Source organism: Protomyctophum parallelum, assembly GCF_964188405.1.
Source record: "Protomyctophum parallelum genome assembly, chromosome: 6".
NCBI lineage: Eukaryota > Metazoa > Chordata > Actinopteri > Myctophiformes > Myctophidae > Protomyctophum > Protomyctophum parallelum.
In genome coordinates this window covers 47,796,676-47,816,320 of record NC_139701.1, presented here as the reverse complement: position 1 = coordinate 47,816,320, position 19,645 = coordinate 47,796,676, and the positions used below count along the sequence as shown (strand labels likewise).

General features: G+C 44.8%; 2 protein-coding genes across 2 annotated transcripts in view; both read left to right on the top strand.

Moving 5' to 3' along the window:
- The window catches only part of LOC310860046 (DNA helicase B-like), a gene marked incomplete at its 5' end in the record, with an annotated part of 29,340 nt that extends 22,434 nt beyond the window's left edge, over positions 1-6,906 (top strand). The window contains 6 exons of the mRNA XM_083766807.1: positions 1,518-1,602; positions 1,699-1,758; positions 3,046-3,265; positions 3,788-3,946; positions 5,200-5,910; positions 6,704-6,906. Of these exons, the coding sequence (XP_083622933.1) occupies positions 1,518-1,602; positions 1,699-1,758; positions 3,046-3,265; positions 3,788-3,946; positions 5,200-5,910; positions 6,704-6,826 (1,358 nt within the window). The 3' untranslated portion in view covers positions 6,827-6,906. The remainder of the gene's footprint in view (positions 1-1,517; positions 1,603-1,698; positions 1,759-3,045; positions 3,266-3,787; positions 3,947-5,199; positions 5,911-6,703) is intronic.
- Positions 6,907-12,368: 5,462 nt separating this feature from the next.
- Positions 12,369-19,645, top strand: part of LOC310860045 (sex comb on midleg-like protein 2) — a gene marked incomplete at its 3' end in the record, with an annotated part of 57,055 nt that continues 49,778 nt past the window's right edge. Inside the window, exon 1 of the mRNA XM_083766806.1 lies at positions 12,369-12,674. The remainder of the gene's footprint in view (positions 12,675-19,645) is intronic.

Sequence of the window (19,645 nt, the reverse complement as noted above, 5' to 3'; positions counted from 1 at the left end):
ACGATGGCGAGTACTAGTCTGACGATGGTGAGTACTAGTCTGACGATGGTGAGTACTAGTCTGACGATGGTGAGTACTAGTCTGACGATGGTGAGTACTAGTCTGACGATGGTGAGTACTAGTGTAACCGGTGTAATCTGTCTCTCTCTGCGTTGTGTTGAATGGACAGACGGAGCCAGAACTCTCTTTGGAAACCACGCTTTATTCTGACAAAGAATAACAACAGACACGTCTCCACGTTAGTTCACAGTAGTAGTGCAAAGACTCTAAACAGAGTGAAACAAACATCAATTTGCAAGTACAATTCTTATTATGTTATACAGAGAAGACACCCACCTCGTTCCAAGATGGAAGTACGGAAGGAAGAGGTGGAGGTGTGGCAGGACATTTATACAGGGGGCAAAAGACCCTCTACAGACCCTCTAACACCCGCATTAATTTCTACTTGCAAAAAATAGATTTCAACCTTACTACTACTTTGTACTACTAGGACTAAGACTAAAAGATATGTTAAAAAAAATAAAATAAAAAAAGTTTGATGAAAAAATTATAATAATTATATAATAAATTAATAATTTACATTTTGGGGATATCTTTCACAATAATGAATAAAACATGTTCTAGACATTCTAATGATCACAAAAAAACATGTATTACAATTATTTTACCTACTTTTATTAGGGTAAAGGTCAAAAGTCTTAGGTTAAAAAATCCAGAGTCCAGACATTTTTTATTTGTGAATTTCAGCCTCTGTGGGGGGTATTTATATGCAAATATCATGACCAATGGCATTGAAATGGCATTGCAATGAACATCACTGATGACGTTTAGGTGAAAAAATAAACGCTGGGTCTTAGAGGGTTAAAGGAGCTGTGACCTCTAATGCACTATGTATTCATTATACACATGAACCATGGAGAATTAAGTCAGGTAGAAGCACTTATTTGTATCATATTTTGTGTAATTATATAATACTGTTACACTAGTCTGATGATGGTGAGTACTAATACTAGTACTAGACAATTTCGTCAACAAATAAAAACTAGACTAAAATGTTAGGAAGGGACTAGTGGACAAGAGATCCAGTATAAGTCATTTTACACTTTGTTGCAACGAGTCATTACGACGGCATCAAGGCCCGCCAAGATGCATTTTAGTCTAGACTAAAATCTTAAGATATTTTGTTGACTGAAACTAGACTAACACTAAGACATTCCGGGTGACTAAAATGACTAAATGAAAACTATTCAAGAGACCATGACTAAAACTAAACTCAAAATGTTCTGCCCAAAACAACACTGGAGTACAAGAGGTGTTATTATCGTTTTCTGGCTAAATCTATTGGATTCCACTGAAATGCATTTAGGATGTTTTATTTCAGAGTAAAGTACTCACAAAAGGATGATCTAGAAGGTTAACATAGATGATGGCACTAAATAAGTGAGTTTATGATAGCCAGTTTACAACTACTATAGTGTATACTAAAGGTAATACATCTTATTTGTATAATTCTTTAGACGTACAGAATGCCATCAAGTTACTGATCGGCTCTGCTCCTGGCCTGAAGGATGACAGCACCTCTCAGTTCATTGCTTTCAGAAGGTACAAAAAAAAAGAAATCAACAGAGATTTTAAAATTATAAGCAACATAAGTACAACATATTTATTATTTACATATCACATAATTTATTGTTACAGGGTGGATGTTGCACTGATCAACGAACTGTGTTGTAAACATTACAACAACCACACAACCAAGTGAGTGACTGTATATACTGTACCTCATATCTTCTTTTACCTTATCATTTATATTCCAAAAACATCTTGATCTCTAATGCTTTCTTACCTTTATCTGTAGTCGTTACGTCCCCACCAAAGAGGTCCAGGTGTTATTTGTAGTCGTTACGTCCCCACCAAAGAGGTCCAGGTGTTATTTGTATAGTTGTTACGTCCCCACCAAAGAGGTCCAGGTGTTATTTGTAGTTGTTACGTCCCCACCAAAGAGGTCCAGGTGTTATTTGTAGTCGTTGCGTCCCCACCAAAGAGGTCCAGGTGTTATTTGTAGTTGTTACGTCCCCACCAAAGAGGTCCAGGTGTTATTTGTAGTCGTTACGTCCCCACCAAAGAGGTCCAGGTGTTATTTGTAGTTGTTACGTCCCCACCAAAGAGGTCCAGGTGTTATTTGTAGTTGTTACGTCCCCACCAAAGAGGTCCAGGTGTTATTTGTAGTCGTTACGTCCCCACCAAAGAGGTCCAGGTGTTATTTGTAGTCGTTACGTCCCCACCAAAGAGGTCCAGGTGTTATTTGTAGTCGTTACGTCCCCACCAAAGAGGTCCAGGTGTTATTTGTAGTTGTTACGTCCCCACCAAAGAGGTCCAGGTGTTATTTGTAGTTGTTACATCCCCACCAAAGAGGTCCAGGTGTTATTTGTAGTTGTTACGTCCCCACCAAAGAGGTCCAGGTGTTATTTGTAGTTGTTACGTCCCCACCAAAGAGGTCCAGGTGTTATTTTGTTCAAAAGTGCATAATTGGCTATTTCCCCTAATATAAGCCCTCAATGGGGGTTGGGTTTTTGTGCTAATTGTTTTCCATCTAAATAAGTAGTAAAGTGTGTCGCATGGGATACTATTGACATTATCAAGAGAGGATATATAAAATAAAATGGAATGGAAATAAGCAAATTAGCACAACACGCCAATGCCCCATTCAATTCAATGCAATTCAATTCATTGAGGGATTATGGTAGGGGAAATAGCCAATAATGCCAATAATGGGCTTTTGCACAAAATAACACCTGGACCTCTTTGGTGGGGACGTAACAACTACGGATAAAGGTAAGAAAGCCTTCTAGCGTGGAATTCTCCTTTAATAATGGAAGTCTCTATGAATAGACCATTGTGGTCAGTGGTCCCAAGTTATCCAGAAATCACTTCAAGCATTTGAAATCCACCTGCTTTGGAAATTATTTACGTTTAGAACGTAAGCTTTTGTTGAAATATTTTAACGTGGATGTTGACTTTTATTTGCCTTCATTTCTGCATCAGTGCGAGTGTCATTTCGGGCAGAAATCACAAGTCCAAGCTGTCGTTTCAACCCGGAGACAAGGTGTGCTGCACCAAAAACGGTTACATCAACAACACCGAGGGCGTGGAGGCCAGCGCGACGTCCAGCCAGGAGGCCAGTCAGGGCGGAGAGACCAGCGGAGACCCTGAGAACAAAGACAAGCTGCGCCTCTGTAACGGAGAGATATTCTTCATCAGGGAGGTCAGAATTTATTTTATTTTATTTTATTTTATTTTATTTTATTTTATTTTATTTTATTTTATTTTATTTTATTTTATTTTATTTTATTTTATTTTATTTTATTTTATTTTATTTTATTTTATTTTATTTTATTTTATTTTATTTTATTTTATTTTATTTTATTTTATTTTATTTTATTTTATTTTTCTTAATATTATGCAATAATAGGTTTTCCCCATATGACGGTGAAAGACAACAACTACGTCAACAACTGGTCAAACAGAAACATGTAAATAGATGATCTACAAGCTCACAACACCTTGCTATACGCGAAGAGTTGTGGATCTTGTAGATCTGCTATTTTAGCCGAAAATGTTATGCCTCAACTCATACATTTCAAGTACTCATCAGGGTGGTAGTTCACATCTGATTCTTTTGGGGGTTTCACAGCCTGAACATGTTGATTCAGGCCAAGGAGGACGCGACAAAACTAGCATCACGTTACTTTCAACCGCGGCCATTTGGTTTGTTTGTCTGTGGCAGGACGTGACGATAGAAGAGGAGGGCTCCTCCAGGAAGAGGCGGAGCCGCTACCTCACCCTGGACGACGGCGACGGGCGGATGATCAAAGTGGACTTCAAGGAACTGCAGAGAGAGTGCAGGCTGCAGCACGCCTGGGCCAGAACCATCCACACCTTCCAGGTAACTGGGCCAGGACCATCCACACCTTCCAGGTAACTGCAGAGAGGCTGGGCCAGGAGTCAGGACCATCCACACCTTCCAGGTAACTGGAGAGAGGCTGGGCCAGGACCATACACACCTTCCAGGTAACTGGAGAGAGGCTGGGCCCTGTGAGTGTCTTGAATAAAGTTTGAATTGAATTGAATTGAATTGAATTGAATTGAATCTGACACACCAGTCTAGGTGTAAACGATTTCTGTTCTTTTCTCTGTCACTTTGAAATGACTGACATGTGAACGGAAGGTTGATATTGTTTGGAAGGGGCAGCGGTAGCCGAACGGTTAGCGGAGCGGTCTTGATATCGGAAGGTCGCTAGTTCGAATCCCCGGACTGGCACGTTAAAATTACCACCGCTGAAGTGCCCTTTATGGACAAGGCATTGAACCCCTACCATGAAATGTTCTATGAGCAGGGCCTGGCTGTAAACAAGTTCTTGAGCTTAGTCCAGTTACCCTGGGTAAACATAGTACCTTTCCTTTCCTTAGTCCAGTTACCCTGGGTAAACATAGTACCTTTCCTTTCCTTAGTCCAGTTACCCTGGGTAAACATAGTACCTTTCCTTTCCTTAGTCCAGTTACCCTGGGTAAACATAGTACCTTTCCTTTCCTTAGTCCAGTTACCCTGGGTAAACATAGTACCTTTCCTTTCCTTAGTCCAGTTACCCTGGGTAAACATAGTACCTTTCCTTTCCTTAGTCCAGTTACCCTGGGTAAACATAGTACCTTTCCTTTCCTTAGTCCAGTTACCCTGGGTAAACATAGTCCCTTTCCTTTCCTTAGTCCAGTTACCCTGGGTAAACATAGTACCTTTCCTTTCCTTAGTCCAGTTACCCTGGGTAAACATAGTACCTTTCCTTTCCTTAGTCCAGTTACCCTGGGTAAACATAGTACCTTTCCTTTCCTTAGTCCAGTTACCCTGGGTAAACATAGTACCTTTCCTTTCCTTAGTCCAGTTACCCTGGGTAAACATAGTACCTTTCCTTTCCTTAGTCCAGTTACCCTGGGTAAACATAGTACCTTTCCTTTCCTTAGTCCAGTTACCCTGGGTAAACATAGTACCTTTCCTTTCCTTAGTCCAGTTACCCTGGGTAAACATAGTACCTTTCCTTTCCTTAGTCCAGTTACCCTGGGTAAACATAGTACCTTTCCTTTCCTTAGTCCAGTTACCCTGGGTAAACATGGTAACTTTGCTTACTTTGCTTTGTACGTGTACAGGGCTCGGAGAACGAGACCATCGTGTACGTGATGGGGAACAGCACGGCCCAGACGTGGAAGCACGTGTACACGGCGGTGACCCGCGGACAGAAGCGCGTCTACGTGGTCGCCCGGCAGGACGCCATCGCGGCGGCCATCACCAAGCGCGAGACCCCGCGCACCACGCGGCTCAGCGGCCTGGTCAAGAGGGTCCTGGACCAGTCCTCCAGAGCTGAGAACCCCGCCGGTTCCCAGCCCGGCACCCCATCGGCGGCGGCGGCGGCGGGCCCCCCTGGGCGGCCCCCGGGTCTCCTCCGAAGCCCGCCCCCCGCGGCGGGCCCCCCCGGGCGGCCCCCGGGTCTCCTCCTCCGCAGCCCGCTCCCCGCGGCGTCCACCCCTCCATCCTCGTGGAACCCCGGCCGGTCCAGAGACCCCTGCGGCGACGGCGTCCACTCCACGTCCACACCCGTGGCTCGTAAAAGCCTGTGGAAGAAGCAGCAGCAGCCTCAGCCCGAGGAGGTGAAGGTGGAGGTCCCGGAGCAGACCTCGGTGCTGGACGAAGACATGGTTTTCAGTCAGGCGTACTCCTGGTCGCCCATGAACAGCGAGGAGGAGAGGTTCGGGTCCGACCAGCCGCCGGGCCCGCTCAGAGCCGTGGCGGGCTCCCAGGAGACCGCCGGCAAGAGGCTGCACTCTGATTGGCTGATGGGAACCCCGCCCAAGCAGATAAAGGTCAATGGGCAATTGTTGTGTTTAAATGATCTTAAATCCCTTTATCTTAGATCGTTTTGTAGTAATCGTACAACAGAAACATTACAGAGACTTTACTTGTTACTGTACAGTACTTTAAAACAGATGTCATGTTGCACACATGCCTAGAATAGTTCTTATTTGCGCCACTCAGGCTGCATGAACAGCCCTTTCCCCATCAATACCGTAACTTTTCTATTAGATGGCTCTGGGTTTCTGCCCCCTCAATACCGTAACTCTTCTATTAGATGGCTCTGGGTTTCTGCCCCCTCAATACCGTAACTCTTCTATTAGATGGCTCTGGGTTTCTGCCCCCTCAATACCGTAACTCTTCTATTAGATGGCTCTGGGTTTCTGCCCCCTCAATACCGTAACTTTTCTATTAGATGGCTCTGGGTTTCTGCCCCCTCAATACCGTAACTCTTCTATTAGATGGCTCTGGGTTTCTGCCCCCTCAATACCGTAACTTTTCTATTAGATGGCTCTGGGTTTCTGCCCCCTCAATACCGTAACTTTTCTATTAGATGGCTCTGGGTTTCTGCCCCCTCAATACCGTAACTCTTCTATTAGATGGCTCTGGGTTTCTGCCCCCTCAATACCGTAACTCTTCTATTAGATGGCTCTGGGTTTCTGCCCCCTCAATACCATAACTCTTCTATTAGATGGCTCTGCAGTGATTGGGGAGACCCCTGTAATTGAACTAAAACGGCCTTGTCGTTCAAAAAAGGTTTTCGTGCAACTGATGGTTTTATTTTATGGTATTGTATTTCTCCAGACTGAGCCTGAGACTGAGAAAGCATCGCCTCTGGGTTGCTCCACGCTGTCGCAGCTCTCCCTGCACACGCCCAAAAGCAGCCGGTCCAGAAGGCTGTACCAAGACCAGCCTCCCAGCCAATGAAGCCAAGGACCCCTGGGGGTCCCCGGACCCCACTTTGGGAACCCCTGCTATACAATACCAGTGGCGATCAAACGTTTTAATGTCAAGGACCATCCTGACTCTGAGAGTGCTACAGACCTGTTTGGCTCAGAAACACTGAATGTATGATTGAATGTGTGCTTATAATTACAATAATGAAAGGCCAAAATTATATACATTTTAAAAACATTATAGAAATCGTTAAGACGTTAATAAGGGAACATTAAAGACTGAATCGTTAATGCATACGGCCCTGTGAATTAAAAGAAATCACACACACGTGAACTGAGTGGTGCAATCCCCCCCCCCCCCCCCTCTCTCTCTCTCTCTCTCTCTCTCTCTCTCTCTCTCTCATTAGAGACACTACCCCTCTCACTGTTTCTGGCGCCCCCTACTGCTATTATTAAGTCACATACTCGTGCTTACACAGACACACACACAAACAGGTACGAGGACATTGCAAGCTGGTTGTAGGAGTGGTTGCACCACTCAAAAATATATATATATTTTTGAATCCAGTACAAATGAGGAAACAGATGTTGCAACAAGGAACTGTAACAGGATGTACAGTATAATGTACAGTATAGCTGAATGTCCTTGCTTTACGTTCCTTTATGTCATTGCAGTGTTCTGATTGGTCTATACGTTCCTCATGTCATTGCAGTGTTCTGATTGGTCTATACGTTCCTCATGTCATTGCTGTGTGTGTTGGGTAAAAGTGATATTTTATGGTCAAAACCTTTTGTGTTTGTTCAAAGGTTAAAGCACTATATTGTGATAGCAGCAGATATTAGGTCATTGCTAAAGACCTGAGGACGATTCTACAAATGTCTTTTTCGGAAAAGCCCATGTTTCTATGTCAGTGGTTCTCAAACATTTTCATATCAAGGACCCCCAAAAAATATGTAATTGGCCGCCGACCCCCATATGAAAATGTTGTTCCAGGGACCCCCCCCCTCCAGATGCAAAGATTTGAATTACAAACGTTCACTCTGAAAGAATATATATTCAAAGATTTGCACCGCCTTTTCATGATTTTTCAAAAATAGCAAATCTACAAGCTACGAGCTTGTAGATCTGCACATACGACTGACATATAGAAACATAGGGTTTTTCAGAAAACTCAGGATTTAGAAGGAATTTGTAGAATCATCCTCGGGTCTAAATTGGTTGAACAAACAAGACTTGCTCTCTGGCTAAAATCTGGCTAGTAATCAGAATAATGTTGCACTGTACTGTATGCAATGCACCAGGCAGGCAGTCCCAGTCTCGTCTTAGTATAAAATAATGTGTTTTTCGCTTGGTATAAAATAATGTGTTTTAAATTGACAGTTCACATACAGTAAAATACGAACAAAACGTTCTTTCTTGACGTTTTCTTTCTCCATCGAGCTCCATTGTATAGACAGCAGAAAGATCCATAGATCTTTACTGTATAGACAGCAGAAAGATCCATAAATCCATTGTATAGACAGCAGAAAGATCCATAGATCTTTACACTGTACCATGGAGCTCAATGGACTTTTATTGTCTTCAACTACTTACTACTACTAAATTGTTTACAAATGCAATTTGTACGACATACGTTTGAGCTCTATAACAAAAAACATCGCATGGATGCACCTGGGACGTATCCTCAGTGATGTATCCTGAGGTCATCACCTGGGACGTATCCTCAGTGATGTATCCCAAGGTCATCAGGGTTTCACCTGGGACGTATCCTCAGTGATGTATCCCAAGGTCATCGGGGTTTCGGGTCTCCCAACATCATACCCCTCACTCAGGTGACCCAGCCGGGAGTGATCAAGTCCCGACTTACGTCCCAGTAGCTACCCTCGATAAGTCCCACTAGGGCAAAACCAGGGGCACACAATCCGTTGGAACTACTCCAGAACTACTCTGCCAGGGCTGGGAGGTACACTTCTGGCACATGGAGGGACTAGGCTCTGTGGGTTGTCTCCTGTCCGGGCCCCTCCTACGTCTCACCAGGTCCACTCCTGCTCTCACCAGAGCGAGGACCTGTGCGTTGCACCAGAGTCCCAGCACCAGACAGTTCATTCAGGCAATGGTTCCGCAGGGTCATGGTACTGCGGTTCCGCTTGCTGCTTGCATGGCCCTCCCAAAGGCCTCACCGAGGGCTGTTGGGCTTCCTCCTCACGGAGGACCCAGGCTGGGGCACTAACCCATACTGCTCACCCGGTTGCCGTCTACATTCCGGCTGTCACCCGTCTCTCCGGTGGTCACCAGACTATACCTGGTTGGTTGTCACATAGTCTATTCCTATGAGTCACTATAAATAGAGGAACTATAACAAAAAACATCGCATGGATGCACCTGGGACGTATCCTCAGTGATGTATCCTGAGGTCAATGGGGTTTCGGGTCTCTCAACATCATACCCCTCACTCAGGCGACCCAGCCGGGAGTGATCAAGTCCCGACTTACTTAAGTCCCGAGCTCCATTGTATTGGGCTGAACGACAGACATCACCCTGGCAGAATTAACCTCTGCGAATCTCACTGAAACGATCTGGATGGGTATAGGTGGTCCTCTGGGTACGAGACAATGTGTTTAATTTATTTTATTTTAGGTTATTTTTCCCATTTTAACCACTGAAAGTACATGCTGACTGCCTGTGAAAGCAAAGCATCTGAACAGTATTGTGTAAACAACAGTTTGGAACTACAGTAGGCCTACAGTTGGTCCATTTGCTATTGTTTACAAAGAAAAAGAGAATGGTTTGGCAATTTATAGATGTATTTTTAAACCCTGTTTTTAAATCTCTAAAAGGAAGGGTTGTTTCTTAAGCTTAACTGCACCTTTAAAGAGCTTTGTTTATGCAAATAAAGTTTTGAGTGTTGGGTAACCGCTTTTTCTCTTTCTATTTTGTTGCACTAATAATAAAAACTGTTTAATTGTACATTGTATTTAACTATCAATAAGTCACTGTCTAATGTTAACCACACCCATACAGAGAAGTAGACCCACACTCAGCATCAGGTTTGAAGGTGGTTGCCTTGAGAGAGAGAGAGAGAGAGAGACAGGAGAGGATTCTAAAACCTTCAGTAGACGGTGCCATTTTACCCATTTATTTAGGTCCACACAAATGAGATGCACGCGCGCACGCACACACACGCACACACACACACACACACACACACACACACACACACACACACACACACAAGCAAGCAGTATTATGTTACTTTCTGGAGATACTGATGTAATGGTTCTCTGTTTAGCGTTCCAAAAACACATCCCGTCCCGTGTCCTATCTATCAGAAGGTGGTACATATTAACTGCACACAGTTGGTGGCCTCGGCTTGGAGAAAACCTCTGTGAGAGGGCACTAGAGGGCGCTCTTCCACAACCTGTGAGTTAATCTAACGGACAACAGGTGAAAACATGATCAAAAGAAGTCCACGACGGTTTAGTGTAGTATTTTGGATACAAAATGACATTGACCTATGACATTGCACTCACATTTCTTCAGTCACCTCATAAATCAACTCGGCACCCCAGAAAACCTATACTTTGATGGCAGAATCATCCAAATCGGCCCATTATTTATGCCACTCAATATACCATTTTATATCAGATAAAAGGGCCGAAAACAAGTAATCAGCTGCCATTTTGACATTGCTATCACATCAATTCATAAACTACAGCAATACAAAGATCACATTGTCCCATATCCTATAATGAGGCATCTGTCCTATATGGACTACAGGTTGGCGGAGGGTGTGTAGATCACGTCCCACTGGGAGGAGACCCCCGGGGCAGACCAAGGATCACGTCCCACTGGGAGGAGACCCCCGGGGCAAACCAAGGACCACGTCCCACTGGGAGGAGACCCCCGGGGCAGACCAAGGATCACGTCCCACTGGGAGGAGACCCCGGGGCAGACCAAGGATCACGTCCCACTGGGAGGAGACCCCGGGGCAGACCAAGGATCACGTCCCACTGGGAGGAGACCCCCGGGGCAGACCAAGGATCACGTCCCACTGGGAGGAGACCCTGGGGCAGACCAAGGATCACGTCCCACTGGGAGGAGACCCCCGGGGCAGACCAAGGATCACGTCCCACTGGGAGGAGACCCCCGGGGCAGACCAAGGATCACGTCCCACTGGGAGGAGACCCCGGGGCAGACCAAGGATCACGTCCCACTGGGAGGAGACCCCGGGGCAGACCAAGGACCACGTCCCACTGGGAGGAGACCCCGGGGCAGACCAAGGATCACGTCCCACTGGGAGGAGACCCCCGGGGCAGACCAAGGACCACGTCCCACTGGGAGGAGACCCCGGGGCAGACCAAGGATCACGTCCCACTGGGAGGAGACCCCCGGGGCAAACCAAGGACCACGTCTCACTGGGAGGAGACCCCGGGGCAGACCAAGGATCACGTCCCACTGGGAGGAGACCCCCGGGGCAGACCAAGGACCACGTCCCACTGGGAGGAGACCCCCGGGGCAGACCAAGGACCACGTCCCACTGGGAGGAGACCCCGGGGCAGACCAAGGATCACGTCCCACTGGGAGGAGACCCCCGGGGCAGACCAAGGACCACGTCCCACTGGGAGGAGACCCCTGGGCAGACCAAGGACCACGTCCCACTGGGAGGAGACCCCGGGGCAGACCAAGGACCACGTCCCACTGGGAGGAGACCCCCGGGGCAGACCAAGGATCACGTCCCACTGGGAGGAGACCCCCGGGGCAGACCAAGGATCACGTCCCACTGGGAGGAGACCCCCGGGGCAGACCAAGGCGCAGTTGGAGGAAACACATCGACTCACTTGCCTTGGAACGTCTCGGGATCCCCCAGGAGGAAGTCACTAATGTTGCTCTGGAGGGAGAGGGAAGTCTGGAACAATTTACAATTTACAATTTAGGCATTATCAGACGCTCTTAATCCAGAGCGATTTACATTAAGCAAGAACAAAAAAGCATGGGAATACATCACATAAAAAGCATTTATCATGAAACATGCGTAAACTAAGAAAGTAACAGTGGAATATATATCTATATAATGAAACTATACATATAAACTATACATAACACTATACCAGGGCCTGGGGTGCCCAGAAGGTAGATTGCGATCTACCAGTATAGATCACAGAGGCTTTGCAGGTATAGACCACATGACATGGGCCAAAATATATATATCATTAAAAAAAATTGTGAAAGTAGCTCTCAAGTCAAAAAGGTTTGGGCACCCCTGCACTATACACTCTGGTGGAGCTGTTGCCCCCGCGACCCGACTACGGATAAGCAGTTGAAAGAGATGGATGGATGGATGGCTGGTTTTCTCACGCCAATAAAGCTCATTTTGACCTGTGCGTCATTCGGTGCGGATACAGTAGGGCGGGACTTCTTTAGACCGGATCCATGGGCTCTTATAGCTGGTTCCTGTTCCTGTGACCAGTTAACAGGAACCACTGAGGCTTCATTAGTGTGTCAGTCAGTCAGACAGTGTGTACTGTGTGTGTGTGTGTGTGTGTGTGTGTGTGTGTGTGGGTGGTGACGCCGCCGCCAGACCAGGAGGTAGGAGGTTATATAGTTTGTACATCTCAGTGCGTGTGCGTGTGTAGCGTACTGTATGTATGTGTGTGTATGTGTACTGTGTGTACACTCTAGACTACTTTTGGCTGAAAAATATGGCAGGCAGCTGACTGACGGACTGACGGATCACTGACGCACGGAACGGAGAGAGAGAGAGAGAGAGAGAGAGAGAGAGAGAGAGAGAGAGAGAGAGAGAGAGAGAGAGAGAGAGAGAGAGAGCAGAAAAGTGTTCTCACTTCTCCTCCTGGAAGGAAAGAAGAAAAACAACAGATCAGTAAGTTTACACTTCTTAAATTCTTTCTCCAGGGGGCTATTTTGTTTATTCATTGTACGTGTGGAGTTTTACCAATTACAGCCAAATGAAGCTATTATAATATATACCCTGTTGTTGTTTTGAGGGGGCTAAATGTATTATAACACCAAATCTATGTCATAATAATGAGTTGTTTTCGTAGCAGCAGCCAGCAGCAGACAGCTAGCATTATTAGCCTCGTTAGCATCTCGTTTCCTTTTGCTGTGTGTGATGATGAAGCCGTCCAGTTGTCAACAGACTCGGGCTATGACCTGGAAAGGAAAAATGTCAGATCTACAAGCTCACAGCGCGTCGCCTCGGCGACGCGTTGTGAGCTTGTAGATCTTACATTTCCCCCACCACAACTATATCCAAGCAACGTTAGCAACGAGCTGCTAACTCAAGGCTACAGTCAGTCAGCCAGACAGACTGTAGACTACTTCTGATTACACTTGAGCTGATTGTACATACATTACATCATGGCGATCATGACTCACCTAATTATATACTTTAAACTCCAGTCATAATTTAAATACAGGTAGTGAACTCATTGAAATGTGTGATTTTTTTTTTTACAAGTTTTTAGAAGATATCAACAAGAACATGCGCTGCCTGTTACTGTAGTTACAGTAGCACCATGCAGTTCATTCAACCCCCAAAACCATGTCAACAAATCATTCTAATTTCACTAATATTTGTGATGAATCACAATACTATTTATTTGATGAATTGAAAATGGTGGGCCCTATTGTAAACAAGTGTAATGCTTCATGGTGTCGAGTCTGTCGACGGTCCACTTGCACTGTTTAACAGTTGTTGTATTGAGTTGCGCTTGAAATGTACTGTAATTCTGCCAATCAATCAATCAATCAATCAATCAATCAATCTATTTGTATATCTACAAAACTTGACAAGCTGGCTGTCTCACATACAAGTATATCTATACATGAACAATTTGTCTTCCTTTCATGCTTGTTTGATTTTCATGCTTAGTCATAAAACATTCCCATGGTCTGATCTGTATCATGGATGACTAACTGTAGCTGTTACGTGGGGGAGCTATAGAAATGAGTCACCAACCTGAACCTTTACATCCTGACCATGATCATATCATATTTGTCATGATTATGATGACCTGTCCACCTGTCCACCGAGTGGCGCGCTACGAGCTTGTAGGTCTGCTATTTTTTGAAAAATCGAAGAACGACTGACATTTTTTGAATCTGATCTCAGGTCAGAATGGGTTAATCAGACCAGTGTGTGTCCAGTGGAAACCTCGTATGAATCTGATCTCGGGTCAGAATGGGTTAACTATAAACTGTGTTTTGGGATTCAAAATGTACCCTATTTTAATCTCTGCCTGTCATAATAGTATTATAATGGGGTTACAGTACATCGCCATGGTGATCTGTGGACGCCCAGGGATGGGATCTGTGGACCTATAAAATGTTCCAGGGATGGGGTGGGCAACTTTAAAGTTGGACAGTCAGGGCCACGATATTTCCACACTCACTCCAGAGGGGCCACATTGCATGTTACTGTCATAGGAAAAAATAGCAGATCTACAAGCTCAAAACACGTTGCACTGCAACGCGTTTTGAGCTTGTAGATCTGTTATTTTTTTTTGAAATATCCAGATTTCTTTTTTCTTTTGCTATTTTTGAATTGGCATTTGTATTTAATTTCAAATGCATTTTACTTAAATGCAAACTAATGCTACTTATATAAACGGAAGTAATTGAAATGGGTCATGGGTTTGCATGTTTGGAATTGTAACAGCTGAAATCAATAATATATCAGCATTCTGATATTAACCTGAGGGCCTCAATAAGTGAAGGTGGGGGCCGCATGTGGCCCCCGGGCCGCCAGTTGATATTAACCTGAGGGCCTCATTAAGTGAAGGTGGGGGCCGCATGTGGCCCCCGGGCCACCAGTTGATATTAACCTGAGGGCCGCATTAAGTGAAGGTGGGGGCCGCATGTGGCCCCCGGGCCGCCAGTTGCCCATGTATGTCATGTATATACATGGGCAACTGGCGGGTTATAATAGGGTTACATCATCATGTTGATCTGTTGACCTATAACAACATGCCACCTACAGTAACCTCCACACACACACACACACACACACACACACACACACACACACACACACACACACACACACACACACACACACACACACACACAGTCATGTAGGTGACCTACGTACAGTATAACAACATGCCACCTACAGTAACCTCCACACACACACACAGTCATGTAGGTGACCTACGTATAAGAACATGCCACCTACAGTAACCTCCACACACACACACACACACACACACACACACACACACACACACACACACACACACACACACACACACACACACACACACACACACACACACACACACACACACACACAGTCATGTATGTTTCCTGTCAGCGTGTGGGAGGGTCTGACTGGAACGTTAACACCATTAGGTGATTTGATACGTAGCAGCAGCCTAGTAGCTACAAACGTCAATACGCTGTAAAACGTCCATGTTAATTTAACTCTGACATTAGGACTGATTGATTGAAGTATTGAAGTATTTATTAACAGTTTGCAGAATGACAGTACATTTCAAGCACAAACTCAATACAAAGACGTTTAACTGTGAGAGTGAGTGGACGGCACCCATATAAAGCATTACACTTGTTCACAAGAGGGTCCACCTTGTTCAATTCATCATAACATTTAGAGACGTACACGTCACATATACATTTCTATATAGCCAAAAACAGGAAAAACACATACAGTGAGAGGGAAAAAGGGAATGTGCGTAACTTATTACAATTGCTCCACCCCAGTGCTCTTAAAATAAGCGAGTGGTTCAGGAATTTCCACCCAAGCCAAACGTAGCTTTGGGGCAGTTTGATCACATGGAGGTTCTGTATAGACAGAGTGTAGAGGGATAATGCTTAGGTGAGTTTGACATTGTTTTATGGGCGGAACCCTTTTTGGTGTTTTAAGCATTATGTTCTACTTTAGCTATTGAAAAAATAACAGATCTACAAGCTCATAGTGCGGCACCGAGTAAAGTTTAGGGATAAGGGGTTTAGCGGGGACGAAAATGGAGCCCTACATGTTCAAAGCTGAATTATTGTCAAATGAATTGACATTATACTAGTCTCATTTAGAGCAAAATAAATACGTAAAAATCATTGTCAGCCTTCTAAAACTCACACGGGGAGACTGATATGACTGCATAACAGGAATAGTAAAAAAACAAAAAAAACAAGCACTTCTTTGTTGAAGTGCTTGTTCAAAATGTACAATATTTTGTAGAGCCATGCTTCCAATTAAAGGGTCCTTTATTGGTTTAATTTCCACGTTGCCCTCGATTGTATATAAATATAACGAGATGTACGTACGTACTGTAGATCAACATGTCGGAGCACTGGGTGGGAATCGGTGTATTTCCCACTGGGTTGGGTTCTGATTGAAGCCACTATACTTTGGTTGTTTAGAAACCTGCTGATTATCTCCTCGTGTGTGTGTGTGTGTGACTGTGTGTGTGTGTGTGTGTGTGTGTGTGGTCTTTTTAAGTACTCGCATTCATTAAAGCATGTAAAGGGGGATTCCCCTCTTTTTTCGTCTTTGAATGCCTACAGTAGTAGCTCTCGTCGATACTCGATATCCCTGTAAACAAACTTCAAACACAGCAGACACACACACACACACACACACACACACACACACCCCCATTAATACCGCTTGAACTTCAGAATCAAACTCCAGCGAAACACTGTGTTCAACTTCACAGTTCCACCTCGGTACCAGTTTGTTTCATGTTATGTGGTGAAGCTTAACCCCATTTAGGCCTGACGTAAAAAAAAAGAAAAAAGTATTCTAAAGCATATGACAGTTTTCTGAAATACCTCATGTTTCTATACCAGTGGTGCTCAATATTTCATGTCAAGGACCCCAAAAACTATATGTAATAGGCCACCACCGACTCCCCATCTGAAAATATGTTGTTCCAGGGACGAGAAGCAAAGATTTTAGTTAATAAAAAAACGTTCATTCTGAAAAATTTGCGCCACATTTTCACGATTTTTCAAAAAATAACAGATCTACAAGCTCATAGCGCGGCGCTATGAGCTTGTAGATCTGCTATTTTTGAACAGCTAAAGTATTAGCCTGGTTAATAAACCAGACTAATATCGCACAGATCCGCGGGATATTAGTCTGGGGAGGCTCAGCTTGGATTTCATTTCCAGGGAAACATTTTCTCTTTGACGCAATTGGTCAGAGCTACTGTCAGTCAAAGGTCTCAAGCATTGAACGTCACTGTACCAAAGCCCGCCCATATTGCATACCGTGTCCCTATTGGGCGCCCACATTCTCCTGTGTAGGAAATGGGCGTAAAATTGAGCCTCTCCAGACCGAAATCCGCCGGTAGGCAATTTTTTTTGCCAACGGCTGATTCGGTCTGGTTTATTAACCAGGCTACTAAAGTATAGCATAATGCTAAAAACACCAACTGAACGGGTTCATAACATTAGCTAAACTTGTTTGTAGAGGTGCTCCCGATCGACCACATATCGGTGATCGTTCCGATTTTCACTCCAAATGACTCGATTCTGGAGAAACCAAACTTTTATACCATTTGGGTGGTGTAATAATATACGGTAGTCAAAAAAAAGTGAAAGGGAAAAACCTACACTGTAATCAGGCACCCTGTCTTTGTACTGCTTGCTGTTTTAATTTCCTTCTTATAATATTGCTCCACGTGTCGCTGTTATTTATACTTTTTATTCTTCATTTTATAGTATTATTTGTTTGCTTGTTCAATCAGCAGCTGTTTGCTATAGTCATGGCTGCCAGTTCCCACCTGATGTTGTGTGGGAGTCCAGACTGCTCCAGACCGTACTGAATAACTGCTAGCTTACATAATGTCTTGAGGCTCGGACTGAAGTCTAAGACATACAGGTCAACAGAGGTGTTGGCTCCTCCTAAGATGATGACACGATCTCCCATCATGCAACAGCACATACTATACATCTGAGACGGTCCTTTCCCTTTGGGCTCAACCTTCTTCAAGGAGAAGGTCTGTGGACTGAATTTCCACAGATCATTTAAGTACTTGTTACCTATGTGACCACCCAATATGTACAGCTCTCCATTGTAGGTAAAGGCTGAATGATTCCAGCGTTCTTTTGGTAGAAGCTGTGTAGAAGGTGTGTCCATCCAGAGGTTGGTCTCTGTGTCAAACACTCTGATGGTGGTGTTGTGGTACCGACCCACCCAGCCTCCAAATACAAACATCTTTGTCCCGATAACGGTAGCAGAGTGACCTGATGAAGCAGGAGGTGGAGTTCCTCTGGTGTTAATTAAAGTCCAGACCATCGTGGTGGTGTCCAACTTGTACATGTCATTAGTCCATTCAGTCCCGGTCCATCCTCCATGAATAAACATGTCCTTCCCCAAAACACAGGCTGAGTGGTACCACCTCCCCTTTGGAACGGTCCCAGAAACCTGTGTTTTGAACCATCTGTGGGCGTCGACATCAAATGCATAAAGAACATTGCCGTTAGCATAACCTCCCCAGAGGTAGACGGTGTCTTCAATCAGAACAGCTGTGTGGCCCCAGCGCCTGTTTGGAACCTCAAGGTGACGTTCTCTTCCAGGTGTCTCTGGGGTCAACTTCCTCCAGATCAAAGACTTTGTGTTGAAGACGTTCACGTCAATCTTCTTCTCGTCTTCCCAACAGTCTCCTCCAAAGGAGTACACACAGTGTCTCACTGTCACAGCTCTTTGATCGGCGGTCTCTGGTCCTCTCAGACGCTCCGCCCAGTGTAACATTACTCACTAGAATAAGTACTATTGACCGATGGTATGTATCCTTTTGGTCAAGTCCTGCTGTGTAAAAGCATGGAATGTTCTCTGTCTTCACTTATATTGGTTCAGATGCACAAACGTCACGCAAAGTTTTGGCCAATCTGTGAAGCCGATGGTTTGGTTTGACCAATCAAGGATGTCGATGCGTGCTGACCTCCCTAATATGGTAAATTGATCACGATAGCAACTAGGGCTACATATGCAGGGCTGCACATAAGCGGTGCGCCAGTGCGCATGCGCTGATTATCATGGCCAGAATACTAGTAAATTCTGTGGCCAGAGCATTTCCCACCGACTGCCACTCAAAGTAGCTACTACTGGCCAATCACAGCACGTCTTGCACATGTGCACTGGCCATTGTGGCCAATCACAGCGCGTCCTTAGTCAAACGATGGAGGCTTCCATGCTGCTCACTGCTTGTTTTCCGGGTGCCGGAGCAAGTTGCTCGTGTGCGATGCAACTTGCTCGTATGCGATGCCGTCTCTCACGGACTGGCACTGCTGCACAATATGAAGCTTATCAACATGACAACAGCGTGTCCCGACATACTGTCCCTTATTATCGTAAAGTCGGGTAGTGTACACTGTTTATTTTGCACCGAGGAGCAATGTGTGTCTGACTGTCTGACTCTGTGTTGACTGTGTGTACATCGCCTCAGTCAGGGAAGCCTGACGTATGCTCGCCGTGTCGTACGACGTGTCGTATGTTAAACAAATAGCCGATCTGCAAGCTCACAACGTGTCGCCTCCGCAACATGTTGTGAGCTAGTAGATCGGCTATTTAAATAAAAAATAGTATCTAAAAAGTATCTAAATATTGCTTTGATGCTCATATTATCCTTAGGAAGTATTAAGAAGTTTGTATTAGAATATGCATGATATAGGGCTGGAATACACATGGACCTATAGCTGCAATTTGCAACTCTCGATTTAAAAAAAATAATGGGATGAATCTAGAGTTCAGTTGCAATACTCTTCATTGACTCCCCAGTCCCCACTCATCCAATAAATATTGTTTTGCTATAAGTTATTCATGCATCCCTCTTTTATCCATCCGGCGGCGAGACGGGTCGCCGCATT